Here is an 18,646-nt window from a genome sequence, read left to right on the forward strand (position 1 = left end):
CCCCCAGTGCCATGCCTGAAGCTCTTTCCTGCAAGGACCAGATGTGATGTGGCTGCCAGGAGTGACCTCCCCTCCAGCCAGTGCTGTTTCAGTTTGCATCACAGTGTATTTGCCTTGGCCATTCTTTAACTCAAGGGATAATGAAACTTGATGGGCGCTAAAACATGGAGCCACGCTGTTCCTCTAAATATGGTCTCAACTTCCAACCAGAATATTTGACACAGGATTTGCCAAACCAGGGCTCCATCTAGCCCAGTTTCCTGCCTCTGCTTCAGAGGACGGTTCAAGAAAGCCCTTAAAAGACCAATGTGGAGTGCTGTGCTTATGGGGGAGTCTCTCAACCTTGCCCCTTGGCAGTTGCTGGTGCCTCAAGGCAGGAGGCCTCTGAACCCCCCTCGAAGGATGGTCTCGGTATCAGTCAAATGTCTGACAAGTGTCCGCACCTGCCCTGGGCCCGGGCGTCTCAAAGATGGCTTGTGCAAACGGCCGAGATGAAAACCCCGGGGCTTTCCTAACAGCTACGTACCCCCAATAGGTGTGCACCGTAAGACCAGAGGGCTGTGGGAGAGATGCCCAAATCAAATATTTCAGTCTTTTAAAACTGTTTATTCTTCTTTTCAAAAGTTATGATTAACTGCAAAACCGAGAGTAAATACCAAGAAGGAACGTGGGGGCTCCTGCTGTGCCAGGAGGACGGGGGGAAGAGCTCTGGCTGGGACATTCCCTGCCCTGTCTTGCAATGGCAGGGCAGCACGGACACGGGCGAGAACCGGCCTTCCCACTGCCTGTTCTGCGAGCAGGGTCCACTCTGCCCACCCTCCATGCACGGGCTCCGTGCTCAGATACAGGCATGTCTAAACACAGCACCACTGACATCTTTTCAACAAGCCTCCTCCTCACGTTTCCTGTCACCCGAGATGGCTGAAGATGGCTGCAGGTGCCAGAGGATGAGGCAGGCTCCTGGTTCCCAGCCTCTCACTAAGAGCGTAGCCCACGTCAGAGTAAGTGGTGGCACTCTAGTAGCTGCTGTGGCCCTCACAGCTTCATGAGGCGAGTGATCTGGTCTCGTCTCTTCCGCTCTCCCGCCCAGGACTTGCTCTTGGTGCGGAATTTCAGCAGCTCTGTCTTAAAGTCCTGGTGGTGCATTGGACAGTAGCTCTGGGGTTCACACAGCTCCTGAGAAGGAATACATTATACGGCAAGCAGGGCAAGGACCCCCAACCAACCACCAGGACAACGCCCCTGGAAGGAGCTGGTGTGTTCGCCGTGGGATAGAGTATTTCATCTGGCTGGTGACTGAACCCTGCTAGCGGGACCTCGCACCTGAGAAGCCAGCTTCTCTCTCAGGAAACCTTGGATACCCCGGCCCCATCTATCACATTTTGGCCCTCACCTTGTACTCAGGGAAGAACTCCTTGTAGCCTCCCTTCAGGACATACATCTCAGGATAATGCAGTGCAGGGTACTCATTCATGGCTCGATCTTCCTCCCTCAGATAACGGCACCTTCAAACAGCGACAAGGGGAGCAGTCAGATGGGCAGCAGAGGGATTCATCCCAGCATGGAGTCCCGCCTGCGCCTTCCCCCCCTCGTTAGCCAGGCAGGGCCTGCACTCACATCTTGGGGCCCCTCTCCGAGGAGAATTCACAGTGGAACACGAGGACGATGCGTTTCTGTGGCATGGATGGGAAGAGAGGCCTCTTCAGGAACAACTCAAAGAGGTCTTCTTGCCTGTGGAGGTTCAGAGCACCCTGCAGGAGAAACATGGGGAAGAGTTTTCTGTAACGCATCAAGATAACCAGCAGCTTGGGGCAGCTCATCACAGGCACCCGATACCTATATCCAGCTTCTCCCCTTGGCTGTCGCATATCCCATTCCCTCACCTTGATGTGCCCTCCTAGATACTCATAGGGGTAGCGGCAGTCAATGATGTAGAACATCTCAATGAGGCTTTGGAATTGCCCAAAGAGCAGAGCAGCCACCTGCAAGGGAACACGTGCGCACTCAGGGCATTGGAAAACGAAGGGCAGTTCCCAGGCACATGGATTCCCCTCCCAAGCTCTGAACATATTCTACCACTCTGGCCCATCCTAGCAGAACGCACAACCCGCACAGCCTGAGTCAGAGCAAGACTCATGCCTGGGATGGGGCCACATGACTAGGCCTCAGGTGAACAAGCTTTGGGAGCTGGATGAAGGAGATTCCTCCCACACAAATGTGGTCATGGACCTGAACCAGTATCCAGAAGCAGTCGTTCCAGGGGGTAAGTCAGACAGCAAGGCCTAACCCTTGCTAAGCTGGTTTCTGCTGGAAGTAAGGCCTGGGTACTTGATCCTGCACAGGATCAGAGGGGAGGCAGAGAAGCAGAGGAGAGAGGTGGAGCTAGGGGCTGCACATGCAGACAGGCGTGTGGGGTTACAGCCTAGGTGGACAGCAGGCTGGTACTCACAGTCTCCGGGATGATATATCGTAGATCCTGGTGCCTTCCTGTCACTGTAGGCAGCGCATACACCTAGGGAAACGTTCCCCATCCAGCTCAGAATGGCAACATCTGCAAGGCCCCTGCTCCTCCAGAGCTAGTTCAGCGGCCCCCACCCCGTGGTGACTGTCCCCCACCCCACTCTGCTCAAGGTCCTGTTTCTGCTGCATGTCTTGGTGATAGTCTTTGCCCTCTGAGACAATTTTATAAGCTTCTCTGAGCACAGGATTCCCAGGTTTGTTGGGAGGTGTCCCCTCTCCTCCCATTGCCCAATGTTCCTCATAGGTGGCAGGCATTTAGTTGTGAGACAAATTGTTTGACATATGGAGGCAGTCAGTTTGTTCTCAAGTCAGTAGTTTTCAACCTTTTTTCACTTACGGACCCCTATGGACACTTCAAATGGAGGTGTGGACCCCTTTGACTTGCAAGTGAGGGTACTTGCATATTTTTAATTGATCAAAGTCATCTTTTGGAGACCCCCTTAGGCAGTCTGCAGACCCCCAGGGGTCCACAAACCACAGACTGAAAACCACTGCTTTAAGCGACTCTAGGACTGGGGGCAGGGAAGATCTTCCTGTTGGGCGAAAAGGAAGATCAATCAGCTCTGCATACTAACAGTTGAGGGCTCCTTCTTCCATGCCTAGGCCTGACCTTTCTGCAGGCAGAGAGACCCTGAGGGTGCACGGGGCTGGAGCAAACACGGACCTTGGAGAAGTCCCCAATGAGTTGTCTGAGGCCGTGGTCCTGATCCAGGATTTTGGTGATCTCCATGTCGGAGAGTGAAGCCGTCTTCTTCAGAGTTGCTCCCTGTAACCACCCAGGCAGCCATCAGCAATACATATGCAAGCCAGTCCTGACCACCCAGCCCATGACCCCTGAGACCAGGCCCCGAAGACACTGCCTAGACTAGTTTCTGTCTGCCTTCAGAGCCCAGCACTGTAGCTGCAGCTAAGGCTGGGGGGATAAGGATTCAGAACGCAGACAGCCTGGGCTGGCTCCCTTACCCCCTCCGGTTCTTCCTGGATCAGGCTGCATCTCCGTTTCACCTTAACAGGAGTTTCATTATCCTGACCCTTCACTATTCGCTTCAGTGCTGGCCTGTCCAATTTCTCCGGCATTGATGGAGAGCGGTACAGGCGGCTTCTGTTCACAGAGACCTGCTTGGAGACAGGCAAGTGGGAAGGGAACAGCAAGTCATGAGGGGGCACCGTCACCTCAGCACCCCACGCAGCAGAGCCCCTCTAGGGCTGGAAGCCAGATAGCAAGTCTGAATGGCTCCGTAGCATGGCAAGGACCCCTGCTCTGCAGGCGCAGTCTTTGCTCTAACACCTGGGGCTCCAGCCTGGCCTTTTTCCATGAGATGTTAGTAGGTAAGTGCCTTGCCTCACTGACGTTGATGTCCTGTGTGAGGAGGGGCCCAGAGAGCAGAACAGCCATACTGGAAGACTGGTTTCCAGCCACTGGTATCTGAAGGAGCAGAAACATTGCATTACCACCAAGACAGTCCGCTGGCAGTCACTGAGACCACGAGTCAGCCACAGGCCTGTGTTCCTGTGCCTGACTGTACCAGGCAAGGCAGAAGGACATGTCTGGGGCTCATTGTACTTGGGAGCTGCTCTCCCTTACATTTTCTCACAGTGGGTAATGACTATACCATCTTCCCAGTGCCCTGAAGTGACCAGCAGCCAGCTGAAAGAAAGCTCCTCAGCACCCCCTGGCTCTTGGTAGCCTGGAATCGGGCGAGGTCCGGGACTGGCTCTGTGATGCTTGTTTCTCTGTCCTGGGCATGGCTCTGCAGCCTGTGACACAGGACGCAGCATGCAGGACTCACCTCCATGTCTTCCTGCTCGTCAGGGAAGAAAGCTGCAAAGCTGGCCGAGTGATCTGCTGTCCTGTGTGCGTAGGATTCCACCTCGGCAATCGGGCTGCCTAGCTCGGTCATCTCAGACTCCAGGCTTCTTACATCCTAGCAGGGAAGAGGAGAAGAGTTTGGGGCTGCAGTGGTACCCAGCTCCCATACCTTCTCTGTCGTGTTTTCCAGCACCAACCACCAATCCAGAGAAACTCCGGAGAGTAGAGGCAGACTCCCTACAGTGCCTGCGTAGCCTCACTGCAGGGAGTATTTTCTAGAGCTTGCCTGGAGCAGAGTGCATGATCTGCCCCAGGGTCAGAAGAGGAATGCTTGTTCCCACTCCAGTTCCTGATTCTGTACTGGAGTCAGGGCTTCATTTGAGGAACAGACGGTACTCATGGTCAGAGAGGGACGATCTGATCTAGCCCAGCTTCTTCTCCTTCCCCTCTCGTAGGAGGAACCCTCACCCAGCCCGAGCTCTGTCGCTGTACTGCTACCCACTCCGTGGGAGGGAGTCACTGGATTCTGAGGAGCTGAGCTGTTAACTCACCAGCGGAGCAGTAAGGCAAGTCAGAGGATCCATCACTTCCTTATGGAACAGCAAGGGCTTGGACACATGCCATCCTGGATGCTTAAACCAGCCCCCCTCCTGAAACGAGAAGGGTCAGGAGCTCTCAGCTCTCTGGCTCTAGGAGGTGCTGAGAACTACCTTCAAGCCCCCACCCCTCAGGTCAAGAGCCCAAGGCAAGTTCAGCTCCAACCCTGGCATTAAGCAGCCACTGGGCACTGGCTGTGAGGAGGGTCACCAGCATGGTGGGTGGGTGAGAGCAGGAAGGGAATCTAGAGTTCCTGGAAGACTGCAACCCTCCCAAAAGCAGCACTTGCAAAACACTGTCGTGTCGTAGGGAACTCCAGTACTGAGACTGCTCCAGCCTGCCCTTCGCTGGTCCAGCAGGGACTCACCTTTGCCATGCTCATCAGGGGACTGGCCATCTCACTGCTCTCACAGTACATGGCGCCTGGTGTGCTGCACCGTACCTGGGGCTGGAACGGACAGGAGGGAACGCTCACTGGAGACAACTGTAAGCATAAACTCAGAGCTGCAGCCAGCATCCCAGCGCACCGACTCGCCACATCTCCCAGACAGCAAATCGCCTTTCTTTGAAGACGAAAAGGTACTCACCGGGAGAGACCTCAGACACTGCCTCTGCGACTCTCTGCAGGAAGAAAGATAGCCAGTCAGTGTCCTGGCCCCTCTTCCTGGCCAGCTTGCACTGCCCTGGGACAGGGCTCCCATCCCTACCTGCATCCTCCCTCGCATCCACAGAGCCCTTCCCAGCCCCGTGACAGCGCTCAGCGACAATTCAGGACACCTGTGACACCCCGCCCCCGCCAGCAGGATCATGCCATTTTGCAGGGAGGACAGTTTTGGAGGCCACGCCACGTGTCAGCGGCAGTGCTGCGACTTGAACGCGGGATCCTTTCTGTCATCTTACACCCTTTCCCCGTTTGTGCTGAACGGGACACAGCCAGCTGGCTGGAGACTGGCAGGACAGCTCAGAAACTACTCACTCGTTTCTCTGGTTTCCAGATTCTGGTGTCAACCCGAGTAAGAAATAACACCAAATCCAACACAGCTGGCACCCGCGCATCAGCCTCTGTGCAAACATCACCTGTCCAGGTCCAGCAGGTGCTAGACCTGGAAGAGGCAGGTACTGCAGACACCCAACCGCTGCGGGACGAGCAGCCGCTCTAGGCTCTTTAGGAACTCGTGCATTGTCCGCGCTCAGCAGGAGCTGTCCAGATGGGGACAACACCCGAACGGCACGGACACGCTGACAAGCGAGTCAACAGCCGTTTCTGACAGCATCCCAGCCACACGTGCCGAACGGGCTGGACCGTCCCCTGAATGGGCAGGCGGGCACAGCAGCGAACCAACAATACTACCATCTCTGTTCCTCGGCTAACCGCTTAGATGGGCAGGGGTTGTGTTGAAATGAGATTCAAGTAGGAGGACAAGGACTCGGCAGCTGAAAAGCCACAGGCCAACGCTAAAATCAGCGCAGCTGGAAGGTTTGTAAGACAGGACAGCCGAGGCAGAGACAGATCCACTTCAGCGCGCTCTGCGCAAAGGGAGAGCCCTGGGCCAATCGACCCACTGCGAACACGCAAAGAATAGCTGTGCTTCAAACTGCCGCGCAGTGCCGCCACCGCCCAGACTCCCAGCGTCGTGAAACAGGCTGGGCGCGACACGGTCCGAGCCAGCAGAGCCCTAGCCGCTGCCCGGCCAGAGGCAAGGACGGCTCGCGGGACGGGACAGGACGTCCGCCCGGCCCGACCCAGCACTCCTGACCCGGGCACAAGACACGCCCGCCACCGCTCGCAGCGGACGAGGAGCCTCGGGAGGGACAGGCCCCGCTCGCAGCACGGCGCAGGCTGCCGCGCAGAGACCGCCGGCCCCGCAGCAGCGAGCAGCCAGGACACTTACGGCCCCTGCCCGCGTCCCGGCGCGTCCGTCCGGCCTGCAACTGAAGAGACACAAGTAGGCGACACCCGCAGCGAGCGGCCGCGCCGGGCACGAGCCACAGCGAGGCGAAGGCGGCCGGCACCAGGGCGGGCCCGGGCAGCTGGGAACGCCCGGCAGCCCCGGCCCCCGCCGCGGCCCAGCGCGCATCCTCGCGGTCCGCCGCGCCGCCACGAGCGCCGGGCGGCGGGGCAGGGGCCGGGGGGCGGCGGCGCCTACCAGGCTCGGGCCCGCCCGGGGACGGCGCGAAGCGGAAGACGGTCATCTCCTCGCCGGCGCTGAGGTCGGACAGGTCCAGGCAGCAGCGCGGCGTGGCCCTGCGGGGAGAACGCGCGAGCGGCTCAGGGCCGGGCCGGGCCGGGCCCCACGGGAGGCGGCGGCCCGCGCGGAGGCCGGCGAAGCGGCGCTCACCCGGGCGAGGCGCGGAGGCCCCGGGCGAGGTCCGGCGAGAAGGGCAGCGAGAGGTCGGCGTCCCGCAGCAGCCCCAGCACCATGCGGCAGCCGGCGCGCAGCCCCAGGCGCGACCCGCCCCGCCCCGGCGAGCGCCGCCCCGACATGGCCCGCGGAGAGACCCCGCGCCGCCCACTTGAATGTAAATAGAACCCGCCCCCCGGCCCTGCCGCCCCGCCCCCCGGCCAATCAGCGCGCTGCTCTCCGCCCCTCACCAATCAGCGCGCTGCTGGGGGCGGGGGAAAACAAACCCCAGAGCCGCTCTCCGATTGGCTCGCTGCGCTGCCCGCTATTGGAGCCCGGGCGGGCAGGGCTATTGCCATTGGGGGCTTCCGCCGGCGGGCGGGGCTTCGGGCGGCCAATGGCCGCACGCGGGCGCACGTGGAGCTTGTCGACGCCGCACGTGGGCGTGGCGCAGGCGCCAAGAGGCGGCGCGGGCCGGGCCTGGCCGGGTCGGGCGGTGTCGTACATGCTGCCCGTCGCCTCCTCCCGGCCCGCGGCGGGGCGCAGGTACGGCCGCCCCGCCCCGCTCCCCGCGGCTCTGCCGGTGCCCAGCCCGGGGTCTCGGTCCCGGTCCCGGCCGCGGCTGTGGCACAGGCTCCCGCCCGCCGCGTCCGGGAAGGCAGCGGGGCTCGGCGCAGGGAGACCCGGGCGCTGCCCGCCTGGCGGGGGTCTCCGCGCCGACCCTTGCGGCCCCCGGGGGGCGCGGCATGCCCGCCCGCGGAAAGGCGGCGCCGGGGCGGGCGGGGGAGCGGCGGCGGGCTCGGGTGCCGGCAGGCGGCTGTGGGGGGCGCCGGTCCCCCGCAGAGACTGGGGCGGGGCGGGAGCGGCGGGCTGGGTGAGGCAGTTGCGCGGTGTGACGGGTGCGGCTGCGCGTCCGTGCGCCCCGCACAGCCCGGAGCGCCCCGTGCGCGGAGCAGCGGCTCGCCGCGCCCGTAGCTGCGAAGCGTCCGCTCCGATGCCCGCAGGAAGGGAAGGGAGGGAGCGGTTCCTCCGCAGGTCGCCCGGGCTGTGACGCCAGCTCCGGGTGTGCGCCGAGCCCTGTCCGCACCCAGCAGCGGTGCCGTTGCGCGGCGCCCTTGAAAGGACCTGGTGCGCGTGGAGGGATCCCGCGCGCCCCTGGCAGACCTCCGTGCTTCGGGCCTGAGCTCCCGCGGAGCCGGGGCTCCGTCCCCCGGGGGCCCCGTGGCGCAGCTCCGGTTCCGCGTCCCGGACCCAGCGGTTGACTTGGGGGAACGCGGCGCGGCGCCTCCGTCGGTGACACAAGCCCCCTGGACGCTGCGGGGTGCCGCTGAGCAAGCTCTTCTCCCCCGGAGCAGGCCCGTGTCCTCCGAGCCCGTTTCTTTCCGAGTTCGCATGGTCAGCGTCGGGGTCGGCACGTGGCCCAGCCCAGCGCAAGGAGCCGGCTCGGGATGCAGGTGTGGTGGTCTCTGCCAGGGACGTGGCTTGTCCAGGCTCGGGTCTCGGGTCTCCGGTGCTGACTGGGTTCCTGTTCCCCAGATCTGACATCGAGACGGATGAGAGCACCCTGCAGCGTAGGCAGAAGCAAATTGATTATGGGAAGAACACCCTGGGCTACCAGCGCTTTCTGCAGCAGGTTCCCAAGTGAGGGCTCTTTGTCTTTCACCTCCTCTCCCCGTGCGGGCCTGCTGGCTCTGGCCACAGGCCCTCGGCACAGGGGAGACGTCAGAGCTTGCTCCAGAGCAGGGGCTCCCAAGCTGCACCCCTGGGGTGTGCAAGACATGTGAGGGGTACCTGAGAGAAACTGGGTAATGGCAACTTGAATTTCCATTATAATAATAATAATAGGCGTGAAAGGGGCAGCTGGCAGATCTGGGAGGGGGCACGCAATAAGACAGTCTGGGAGCCCTGGCTCTGGAGCGCCTCTTCCTCCTCGCTGACCCTGCCGACGGGCAAGTTGCTCTTCCTGCCCCAGGGGACGGCGGGGCCGTTCTTGTCCTGTTCCCGCTAGGATAAGGGGTCTTGTCCCGAGGTGGGAGGATCTGGCCCTTCCTCATGACGAATGCGATGCTGTATTTGTAGGTCCACTCGGCAGGCAGAGGTCCACCCTCAGACCCCAAACAAGTACAAGAAGTACAGCCGCCGCTCCTGGGACATGCAGATCCGGCTGTGGAGACGGGCCTTGCACGCGTGGGACCCGCCCAGCCAGCATCCTCTCCAGTGCCACCAAGGACTTGAGAGGGAAGTGTCTGCCAGGTGTTTGGCTCCTCCAGAGCCTTCCAGGGGGAGTGCTCGTGCGGCAGGGTGACGGGGCAGCTTGTGCCCACGCTGGGCTGGATGGTGGTCTCCTTAGTGCCGCCTCAAAACGCTCGCTGAGTGCGGCTGCCCTTACACCTGCCCGTGCAGATGGCTCGAGACGGTCAGTGAATGGGGCGTTAACGTGCCCAGGCCTCCAGTTGTCAGGGGCCCACTGAGACTTGGCGCCTTATGATACTGGGCAGCGGGTGCTTTGCACCTCTGGAAGGAGAGGGGCTATGCAAAGAAATCGTGTCGTGCACAGTGTTGGGGACGCGTTCGCACGTCTTGACGTGCACCATGTGCCGTGGAAACTGGTTCCCTGCGTTGTGTGGAGTTACCCGGGCATCTCCGGTGCTGCTGGGGAGGGGGGCAGAGCTGGGGAACGGGCCTTCGGTTGCTGGGTCTGATTAGAGAGCAAAGACTGGGTGCAGTGTCCCACGTGGCTGTGCATCGGTGTGTTCTGGGGAGCAATCCTGCCCACCGTGGCTGGGGCTCAAGGGAGAGAGACTGCTGTGCCTCCCCGCAGCTCTGAGCCCTGGTGTGCCCCAGCACTTGCTGCTGCTGCCTCTCTCTTTGGGGTCAGTGACTGGAACTGCTGTTTCCTTGCAAGACAGGGCCTGGCAGCTCTCTGCAGCGCTGGAGATGGAGACAGACCCTTTGTGTTGCCTCTCTGATCACTGGCTGGGAGCCTTGGCTTGGCCTCCCCAGAGCCTGTCCAGAGCAGCACTAGGAGAGGTAGGCGGGGGATGCTGGTGGGGTGCGGGGGTCCACGGGGCAGGAGGCTTTCTGCGGAGGGATGGTGGGGCTGAGCAGGGGGCGCTGGGGGCGGGGAAGAGTGGTGGAAGGGATCAGCGGGCCTCGCTCGGGGCCTGGCCTTGTGCCTCTCTCTTGGATTGCTTTCCTGTTCCCGTCGGGCTCACGCTGGTTCCCCCTCGCTCAGCTGGCGGCTCTGGGCCCCTCGTCTCCTTGCCTGCCCCCCGAGGAGGATCCCGGCAGGCTGCACGTCCGGGGAGACGCTGCTTGTGGCTGGGGCCGCGTGTCCGGGGCGTGCGGCGCACCCCGTCTTCCGCAGCCGGCTCGGTGGGGGCCGCCGGAGCCGGAGCCTGCGCCCTGACGCAGCTGCTGCCCGGGCTCCTGGCCCCGGGGAGCGGCGGGAGCGCGCTCCTGGCCCGGGGGGGCGGGCCCTTGCCTTGCCCCCGGGCCGAGGGGACGCGGGCCGCCGGCCGGGGTGAGCGCCGGGCCGCCCGCTCGGGCGCAGGGAGGCGGCGGGGCCCTGCCGCGGGCGGGCGGGCGGGCGGGCGGGGGCCGGGCCGGGGTGAGGGCGGCGGTGCTGCGGGCCCCGGGGCCGGGGCGGGCGCGGCGATGGCGATGGCGGCGGCGCGGACTACACTTCCCAGGGTGCCCGGGCCGCGCGGGCGCTGCGGGCTCGGCCGGGCCCGGGTGCGGGGAGCCCGAGCCGGCGGCGCCCGCGCGCCCGAGCCGGGCGCTGGACGAGGTGGGAGCGGGCCCGGGTGCCGGGCGCCGGGGCCCCGCTTGCCCGGGGCTGGTGGCCGGAGGCTCGGCGGGGCGCTGTCGGGCGGCGCGGGGCAGGGACCCCGGCGTGGTGTCGCAGGGGCGGCGGCGGGGATGGCGCGCGCGGAGCCCCGGCCGGGCGGGCCCAGGAGCGGCGCGGCGGGCGCTGCCCCGGCCCGGCCCTGCTGAGCGGCGCGGCGCGGCGCGGCGCGGCGGGCCTGGCTCGCGGGAGCCATGGTGCCGCTGGTGGCGGAGCAGCTGCAGACGCGGGCGCTGGAGGAGCCGACACGCGCGTCCTTCGGCATCCGCCCGGTAAGAGGTTTCCCGAGCGCGCCGAGCAGGCTCAGGCCCCGCGGGACATGGGGCCGACATCGTGCTGGCGCTCCGGGGCGGGCGGCGGGAGCCGGCAGGGCCGTGCGGGGTGGCGGGTCGCGCCCGGAGCTGCGGGGGAAGCTTGCCGCAAACCAGGCGGGTCCGGCCGGCGCCGGGCGCTGCGGGGTCCCTGGGCGTCCCGCGGCGCGAGCTCGGGCCGGGGCCGGGGCCGGGGCCGGGCCGGGGCTGTTGTCTGCGCTGTGGCGGTGGCTGCTGGGCGATGGGCGATGGCCGTGCCTGGTGGGGCTCAGAGGCGTCTCCTTGGAGGAGCGCTTTGTGACCCCCCTGGGATAGGGACGGAGTTTCTTCGGGGAGGGGGAGCCCCTGCATCCTCCCTACGGGGGTGGCCTTTTTGTAACGATCCGGATCTGGTTTTTCTCCCAAACAAATTAAGCACGCTGAGATGCTCTTGCACCCTGGCAAGGGTCTCTTACAGGTCGGGCAGCCTCTGCTCCCTCGCTGCTCCCAGTCACCCCTTCGGTTGTTGCCTTTGGGGTGTAACTGCAGTCGCCACCTTTGCTGCTGTTCGCATTTTCTTAAGCAGCAGCATGAACCCAGCCCAGCTGGGATCGCAGTTGGCCATAGGTCTGCTGCCCCGTCCCTGTGGCCGGAGCAGGACAGACGGGGGCGTGGGAGCCGCGGGCTCCAGAGAGAGGAGCAACAGCAGCACGTGCTGGAGTCAACAAGTTGCTCTGTGTAATGTCACTCTGCTGGGGCAGCTAACTTGCAATCGGAGCGGTTGAGCGGCCATCAGTTCCAGGACTGCTCCTGTCCTTGCCCTTGCCCTTGCCCTTGCCTTGCTTCAGGCTCCCGTCGCCTTCCACAGAGGAGCTGCGATGCGCTCCTGCCTCCTGCCCGGCGCTCAGGCCTAGGGGGTTGCATTGGTAAATCTTCTCTCTCCCCAGGCCCCGATCCTACCCTTGCTCCTCCTCCCAGCTGAGTTTGTATCCTGCTGTGCCAGCCCAGCAATGAAGCAGCATTGGGAATCAGAAGGTGGACTTAATTAATTACTAAGGAGTAAACTGTGATTTAAACCGTCAGTCTTAACTTTGTTTTGTGTTTGTGCTGTTAGTCTTTCTTTAGAAAAGTAGCTCATTTTAATTGGAGGGTAACAATTTAAAAACACATTGATCTGCAACTAAATGTAGCTCTTACACTGAAGTTGGTATTCTTTGCTAGCCAGGAAGATGCGCAAAATCTGTATGCGATTTTTCTAAGCAATTATATATCTTAACCTGCACTTATTCAAATTCTTAATTTTTGATAGTTCTACATTTATGTTAGAAATGATAAATTATGCATTTCCTTGTTAGTCTTCTTTCTTGTGGCTTATATCAACTTGAATGGAAATGAAAATACATGAAATTCCATTTAAAACGCTGCTTTTTTATTAGCCAATTAAAACTGCCTTAAATATACTGGGTATATACACTTTTATTTTTTTTTGTTTAAAACAAATTTTACGTTTAAAAGAGAACCCAACGTATTAAACAGAGGAAGCATGAACTGTAGTGAGTGAATTGACCAATTTGTTTCTGGTCACCCTGTGACAGATAAGTTCTCAGCGGCATTTTCAAAGGCAGGCATCTTGGGCAGGCCAGTAGGTGCAGAAATCCATGAGAGGTATGTCCTAATGTGTTTAGGATTTTCAAAAGCAGCTATTAGGTAGTTCTCTGCATTTTAGGTATATAAATACCATGTCCTTCAAGTTGTTGCGAACAGTAGATCTCATTGTGTCCCACCTGGATTCCCTTCTTGCCTTGGAAGAGAACTAGTTTTCCTGCTCTTTCAATCCCGACCCGACCCGAGGGAGGGCTCTTTGTGCCCAATAGCTTGTCTCGCCACAGTTGCCCAGTAACAGATATCACCAACGACCCCTTGCTGCCTGCAGATTTCCTAACTCCCCAGGGCTACGACACCACTCCAGCCCCTAGTCACTTTGAACTTTGTGAATGAGCTAGTGCAAATGAAGAAAATAGTCTCTCTGTACCTGCCAGCTAAACTGAAATGCAAAGGACTTCAGGCAAAAGCTTTTCTCCACAACAGAAAATGAAAGTACTGACATCTGGAAAAGCATAAACAACTGCATTTCCTTCACTGTAGACTGGAAATCACAGGCTGGATTGAGTATCTGTTACATTGTGACACATTTCTAAAGCATAAATTGACCTCAGAAATTAAAGAGGTTTCCCCCTCATTCTGCATGCAACTACAAATAGTAGTATCCTCAACATGGTCATGTTTGAGGAAGGGTTATTGACAAAGCCTGTTTATTTAAACTATTGTAATAGATTGTAGCAAACGTAGGTTTTAACTTAGGATTTCATAATGAATTCCAAATAGGCTTAATTCAAAAAGAATATTTGAATATAACTTTCTGCACCCCAGGGGTCAGTATCTAGAGGATGAGGAGCCTGCTGGCTCAGTTGATGGCTAGGCTTAGGCACTAAATCCTGGAGGAGAAAGGTTGGAGCCGCTGTTGCACCGGTATAGGGTGATGTGTGAGAGATGCGTGTCTGTGTAGCCAGCTCCTGGTCCAGACCATCGGGCTCATCAGTGCAGTGATAAGTGCCACAGATCCGTGCATGCATCCAGCATCTGAAAACCATCTAAACCATTTTTCCCTTTCCCTGTTGCTGTGCTGCCCTACGCCCAAGACAACATGGAGAGTGAATGAGAAAAGAAAGCAACAACTGGTAAACGGCTATCAAATGGCAAACTGAAGTGAATTGCTGAGTTGTTAGGATCGGGAAGGTTACCTGTAGCCAGCTGAGGGGAAGGTTCTGGCAGATGAGCCAGGGGTGTTTGAAGTGGGCCAGGTGGTTATGACCCTCCTAGGTGGTTGTGAGCCCTGGAGTGAAAGCTGAGATTGTACATAAAGCAATGGATTAAGCCTGCACCTGCCAGAGAGGTGACTTGCCCTGACAAGAAGGTGAGTGTGCATTTCAGACTCGCTGCCTGGTTGGGGACGTTAGTAATGTAAGTGTTGGGTGCTACTAGATAAGGTGCACGCTGACCATGCCCCCCACCCCTTGCTGTTCTCGGCTACACAGGTTTGTATCCTGTCCCCATCCTTGTAGTCTGAGTGCTTTCCAGTCTTGCTTCGTGTGGTCTAATGGACATCTGTCAGCTGGTTTGTTTCCACTGGCCCTTGTTTCAGGATGTACGGAGAAGTAAGTTGCAGGGGAGGAGTTTGGGTGGGTTTGCTGGTTTTGTTTCAAAGGGCCATGCAGCTCTGCAGAGAAGACGTGTCAGAGAAGGGCTCCTGGCGTTTGGAGTGTGGTTGGCAGAGTTTCTGATACTGAAGTCTTCATGTGGTTGTCCTGGTTTATTTCTGTATGCCAGTGATGTATAGCTATGAGGGCTCTCCCTTAAAGACCTTCCAGGACGAGCTGCAGCATAAAGCAAGTTCAGCTTGGAGATGTTGCTCCTGTACATTTCCTTTTTGCTCATCTCTGCAGTTCTCTGAAGGACGGAGAAGGGATTTGCAATTTGCAGAATACACAGGCATGACACATGAGGTCAGGGAGGGCCCTTGCAGGGGACCACATGAATATGGCTCTGGGTGACAGGGGGCTTTGTCACATGGTTTGTGGAGAAGTGAGGGAGCAAAGACCAGAGATGGGAGAAGCAGCGGGGAAAGTTGCAAGTGGCGTGGTGACGTTTTATCATCCCAGAGGGAGCGAGATGAGCTAATTCCGCGAGCAGGGGCTGGGGGTTTTCTCACCGAGTCAGGGGTCTGTTGGGATGTTGACCACCTGAGCCAGGAGCCCGTTGTGGGTCAGGAGTCCCACGGAGCACTTCGGGCGCCTGCTGGAATCTAGTCTCCGTCGCCGCAGGCTGCTGTGGCTAAGATTCATAGCAGAGTCTCTGATCTGTTCAGTGCTTCCAGACCTGATGGTGACGCTGGTTTTTGCTCCTGGCTGGGGGGAGGCCGAGAGGTTCTTGTTCCTTCCTGCAGCATGGTGACTCTGTGTTTTCCTCCGTAGCCATGGCCTGACCAGGCAGACGTGACCCGCTGTGGCAGCCCTTCCCTGCTCATGTCTGGTAAGAACACCTAGCTGCATTTCACCTGTTGTGCCCACATCATGCTTTTTTTCTGCCTCCACCCATTTGTGTTACGAGATGTTTTTGTCTGTGCATCTCCTTGCCAAAAGGACTTATCAATCAGAGATGGGGCTGAGGGGGGGCACCCCAGCGAACCTGCCGTTCCAAAGGAACAGCTGTTTTCCCCTGCCAGGTGTGCAACTTAATACTGTACCATCTGGGACCCAAGCCTGAAACCAGCTCCTTGTTCCAGAAAAGCAGTGAATAAATCTGATTTTTAAACCACTCCATCCCTATCGTCTCTGGTATCAAAAGCATAGAAGAAATCAGTTCAAAACTAGAGTAATAAAATAGAATCTTCTTAATATTGCCCCTTTCTGACCAGGTCTTTCTGAAAGCTTTGTGCAAGTGTCCTTTGTAGCATCAAGCGGCAATTCTGCTGCCATCTGTGTGTGGAAGTGCTTGCAATCTGCTACCCGCTGTCTGTGCATAGGGAAACACAGTTGTTAGCATGCAGGCTAGGGCTAGGAGTGGATGCAAGACGAGAGGTGAGATACAGACGACGAAGGGCCTTTCAAGACCTTCGCTGTGCTCAATCTCTCTCCAACTAGTGCAGCGCATCCTGGCTCCTCGGCACCTTTCAGAGCTACTGTCCACATAAAAGCATTCCTTGTCACGCAGGGAACTTTCCCAGAGGGAGGAGCACTTCCTCGACGCCGAGCTTTCTGTTTCCCTAATGCAGCAGCCTCCGGGCCTTAGTTTTGGAGCTGGTTCTTGGCTGGAATCAGTTCTCTTCTAGATGCTTGTGGCATCACTGACTGTGAGACAGGACAGTTTCCCATCCCAGGAGACGCATCAGCTAAGTTCTGCCTAGGCCACGCAGGGTTGGACCTTTGTAACTGGTGACCTGGATGCCCCCACCCCCTGGTGATCCCCATCTCCTCTCCAGTCTCCGGCAGTGCTTTGTTGCATGGAGTGGCTCGTATCAGCTGTTCCTCCAAAGAGTGTGAAAGCCCCTTCCTCTCCAGGAAGCCCAGGGCTCAGATTTCCTGCCACCATCCCAATCTGTTCTCTGTTGCACATCCAGCCTGCCTGCCTCAGTATGTTTCTATTTTAGCCATTCTGTGGCATCAAACTCATTCTGTTGTTTCTGGCATTAAAAACAACATCCGCTTGCTGTACAGTTGGGCAAATTGCTGTGGGCCAGCTCATCAGGGAGACCGTCACCACCCCCACAGCAACCCCTCTCTCCCACCCCACAAAACGTGCATTATATTCACTTAACTTGGCTACAGCCAGTCACTTGGGAGTTTAGTGACGGAGGCATTCAGCCAAGACCTTCCACAGTTGAGCAGGGTACTGGGAAGCACACTACTGTCCAAGCAGCAGTGTTGCCCCATCGGGGCCTGTCTGCAGAAGCCGGACTACGGCACGTCAGTGGTGGCTGTAGGATTTGAGTGTTTCCATTGCTCAGTTCCTCAAATGTACGGTTTGTGGAGGAGGTGGGCAGATCTCCGTGTGGACCGCCTGTCCTGCAGTCATCCCCTAGCCCAGGTCAGAGAGGCTTGGTACATCTGTGCCCTCCTTCAAGGCATCAGTACCAGGGGTGAGGTTTCCCAGTCCCGGTGCTTGCCAGCCACCGTGTCTGCCCTCTTCCTAGCCCAGCTGGAGGGAAGATGCCCCCTGTGCTGGGACGCGCTGGGAAGCAGATTTAATGAGCTAACATCTCTCGAGGGCATCACGTGGTGGCGGCGCTGGGGACTGAGGGCAGACGAGGCACGCTGGTCCTGTCTTAGGGTAGTGAGAACAACCCCAGGCGCCGAATCCAGGGAGTTGTCGTAAAGCCCCACAGCCAGGAGAGCCTCCTTCGGGGCCGGGCGCCCAGACAAGGATGCGTGGGAGAGGCAGTCGGTTGCTGGGACGCGGCGGCGCCGGCGCCGGTCTCTCGCCCAGGACTGCGGGACAAGGACGAGGCCGTGGCTGCCGGGGGGCGAGACGGGCAGGCTGGTAAACTGTTCCCTCCTCTGGCGTCTCTTGCAGAAAGGGCTTCCTGGAGGGACCGGCTCCTCTGTCCTCGAATCCACCTTCAGGACAACGTAAGCTTCGGCTACCGCCGCCCCAGCCTGGGCCTGCCGCCTCGCGGCCAGAGCAGCTGCCCGCCGGGCAGCCCCGTGTCCCCCGCGCTGGCCGCAGACCCGCGCACCTCGGAGAAGGCGTCGGTGCCCCCTTCCAAGCGGCACTGCCGCTCGCTCTCGGTGCCCGAGGATCTCTCCCGCTGGCGGCCGCTCGGCTCCCGCGTGTGGACGGCCGTGCAGCAGCGGCGCAGCGGCGCAGCGGGCGCGCTGGCAGCGCCGCGCCCCCGCCAGCCCCCGCCGGGCCCGGGCCCGGGCCCCCCCAGCACCCCGCCGCGGCCGCGCAGCCCCCCCTTCTTCAGCTTGGCCCTGGCCCTGCCGCGGGAGGCCTGGGACGGCGGAGAAGCCCCGCAGCCCTTCCCGCTGCAGCGGCGCTTCTCCTTGTCGCCGCGGAGCTCGGCCTCCTGCGCGCCCGCGCCGCGCCCGCGCAGCCGCTCGCAGCCCTGCGACCTGGGCGCCAGGAAGAGCGGCCTCAAGCGGCGCCACGATGAGCGCGTGAGCCGGCGCCGGCCCGCGCTCGACTTCCACAAGATGAACCAGGTAGGGAGCGCGGGGCGCGGGCGCGGCCGGGCGGGGGAGGCCGCGGGCGGCGCTGACGCTCGGGCCCGTTCGCAGACGCAGCTGCCCGGAGGCGCCCGCGGCCCGGCCCCCGCGCCCCGGCCCTGCAGCCCCCCGGGCGGCGGCGCGGCGCGGAGCGGCTGCGGCAGCGCCGAGGAGGACGAGGAGGAGGACGAGGAGGAGGAGGAGGAGCGCGGGCGGCGCTGGGCCGGGGCCGGGGCCGGGCCCGAGGAGCCGCCGCTGCGCCGGGACCTCGGCGACCTGGACCTGGCGCTCATCGAGGAGAACTAGGGCGAGCGGCCCGGACCCGCCCAGCCGGGGGCGCCCGCGGGCCGGAAGCGGAAGTGGGGCGCGCTGCGCTGCGCTGCGCTGCGGCGTCTCGGTGGCTGCGCGGCCCTTTCCGCTCCGGGCCGGGCGGGGCGCGGCGCGGGGGCCGTGGGGACGCGCCCGCCGCGGACTCG

General features: G+C 60.5%; 2 protein-coding genes across 11 annotated transcripts in view; one reads left to right on the forward strand and one right to left on the reverse strand.

Moving 5' to 3' along the window:
* The window catches only part of FAM53C (family with sequence similarity 53 member C), an 82,882-nt gene extending 64,341 nt beyond the window's left edge, over nt 1–18,541 (forward strand). Inside the window, exons 1-5 of one of the 4 annotated variants that reach the window (XM_059713040.1) lie at nt 11,001–11,388; nt 12,354–14,621; nt 15,438–15,495; nt 17,536–18,167; nt 18,243–18,541. In XM_059713040.1, coding sequence (XP_059569023.1) covers nt 14,610–14,621; nt 15,438–15,495; nt 17,536–18,167; nt 18,243–18,476 — 936 coding nt within the window. In that variant the 5' untranslated portion in view covers nt 11,001–11,388; nt 12,354–14,609 and the 3' untranslated portion in view covers nt 18,477–18,541. Of the gene's footprint in view, nt 1–10,208; nt 10,300–11,000; nt 11,389–12,353; nt 14,622–15,437; nt 15,496–17,535 lie in introns of those variants that run through there. The other 3 variants (XM_059713038.1, XM_059713037.1, XM_059713039.1) reach the window with 3 other exon arrangements.
* On the reverse strand, nt 586–8,814 carry CDC25C (cell division cycle 25C). 7 transcript variants are annotated; one of them, XM_059713028.1, is made up of 15 exons: nt 7,267–7,427; nt 7,075–7,172; nt 6,820–6,859; nt 5,515–5,548; nt 5,295–5,375; nt 4,882–4,980; nt 4,311–4,445; nt 3,863–3,946; nt 3,484–3,636; nt 3,185–3,286; nt 2,450–2,512; nt 1,884–1,982; nt 1,618–1,751; nt 1,394–1,505; nt 586–1,176 (listed from the first exon to the last, which is right to left on the reverse strand). In XM_059713028.1, the coding sequence occupies exons 1-15, from the start codon at nt 7,410–7,412 to the stop codon at nt 1,036–1,038; spliced, it is 1,521 nt and encodes a 506-aa protein (XP_059569011.1). In that variant the 5' UTR covers nt 7,413–7,427; the 3' UTR covers nt 586–1,035. The 7 variants fall into 7 exon arrangements, 6 of the variants coding, with proteins under 6 accessions (XP_059569011.1, XP_059569010.1, XP_059569013.1 ...); XM_059713027.1 differs by having other exon boundaries at nt 5,295–5,411; XM_059713030.1 differs by lacking the exons at nt 6,820–6,859; nt 7,075–7,172.
* Nucleotides 18,542–18,646: the final 105 nt, after the last annotated feature.

This window comes from Alligator mississippiensis, chromosome 9 (genome assembly GCF_030867095.1).
Source record: "Alligator mississippiensis isolate rAllMis1 chromosome 9, rAllMis1, whole genome shotgun sequence".
Classification (NCBI taxonomy): Eukaryota; Metazoa; Chordata; order Crocodylia; family Alligatoridae; genus Alligator; species Alligator mississippiensis.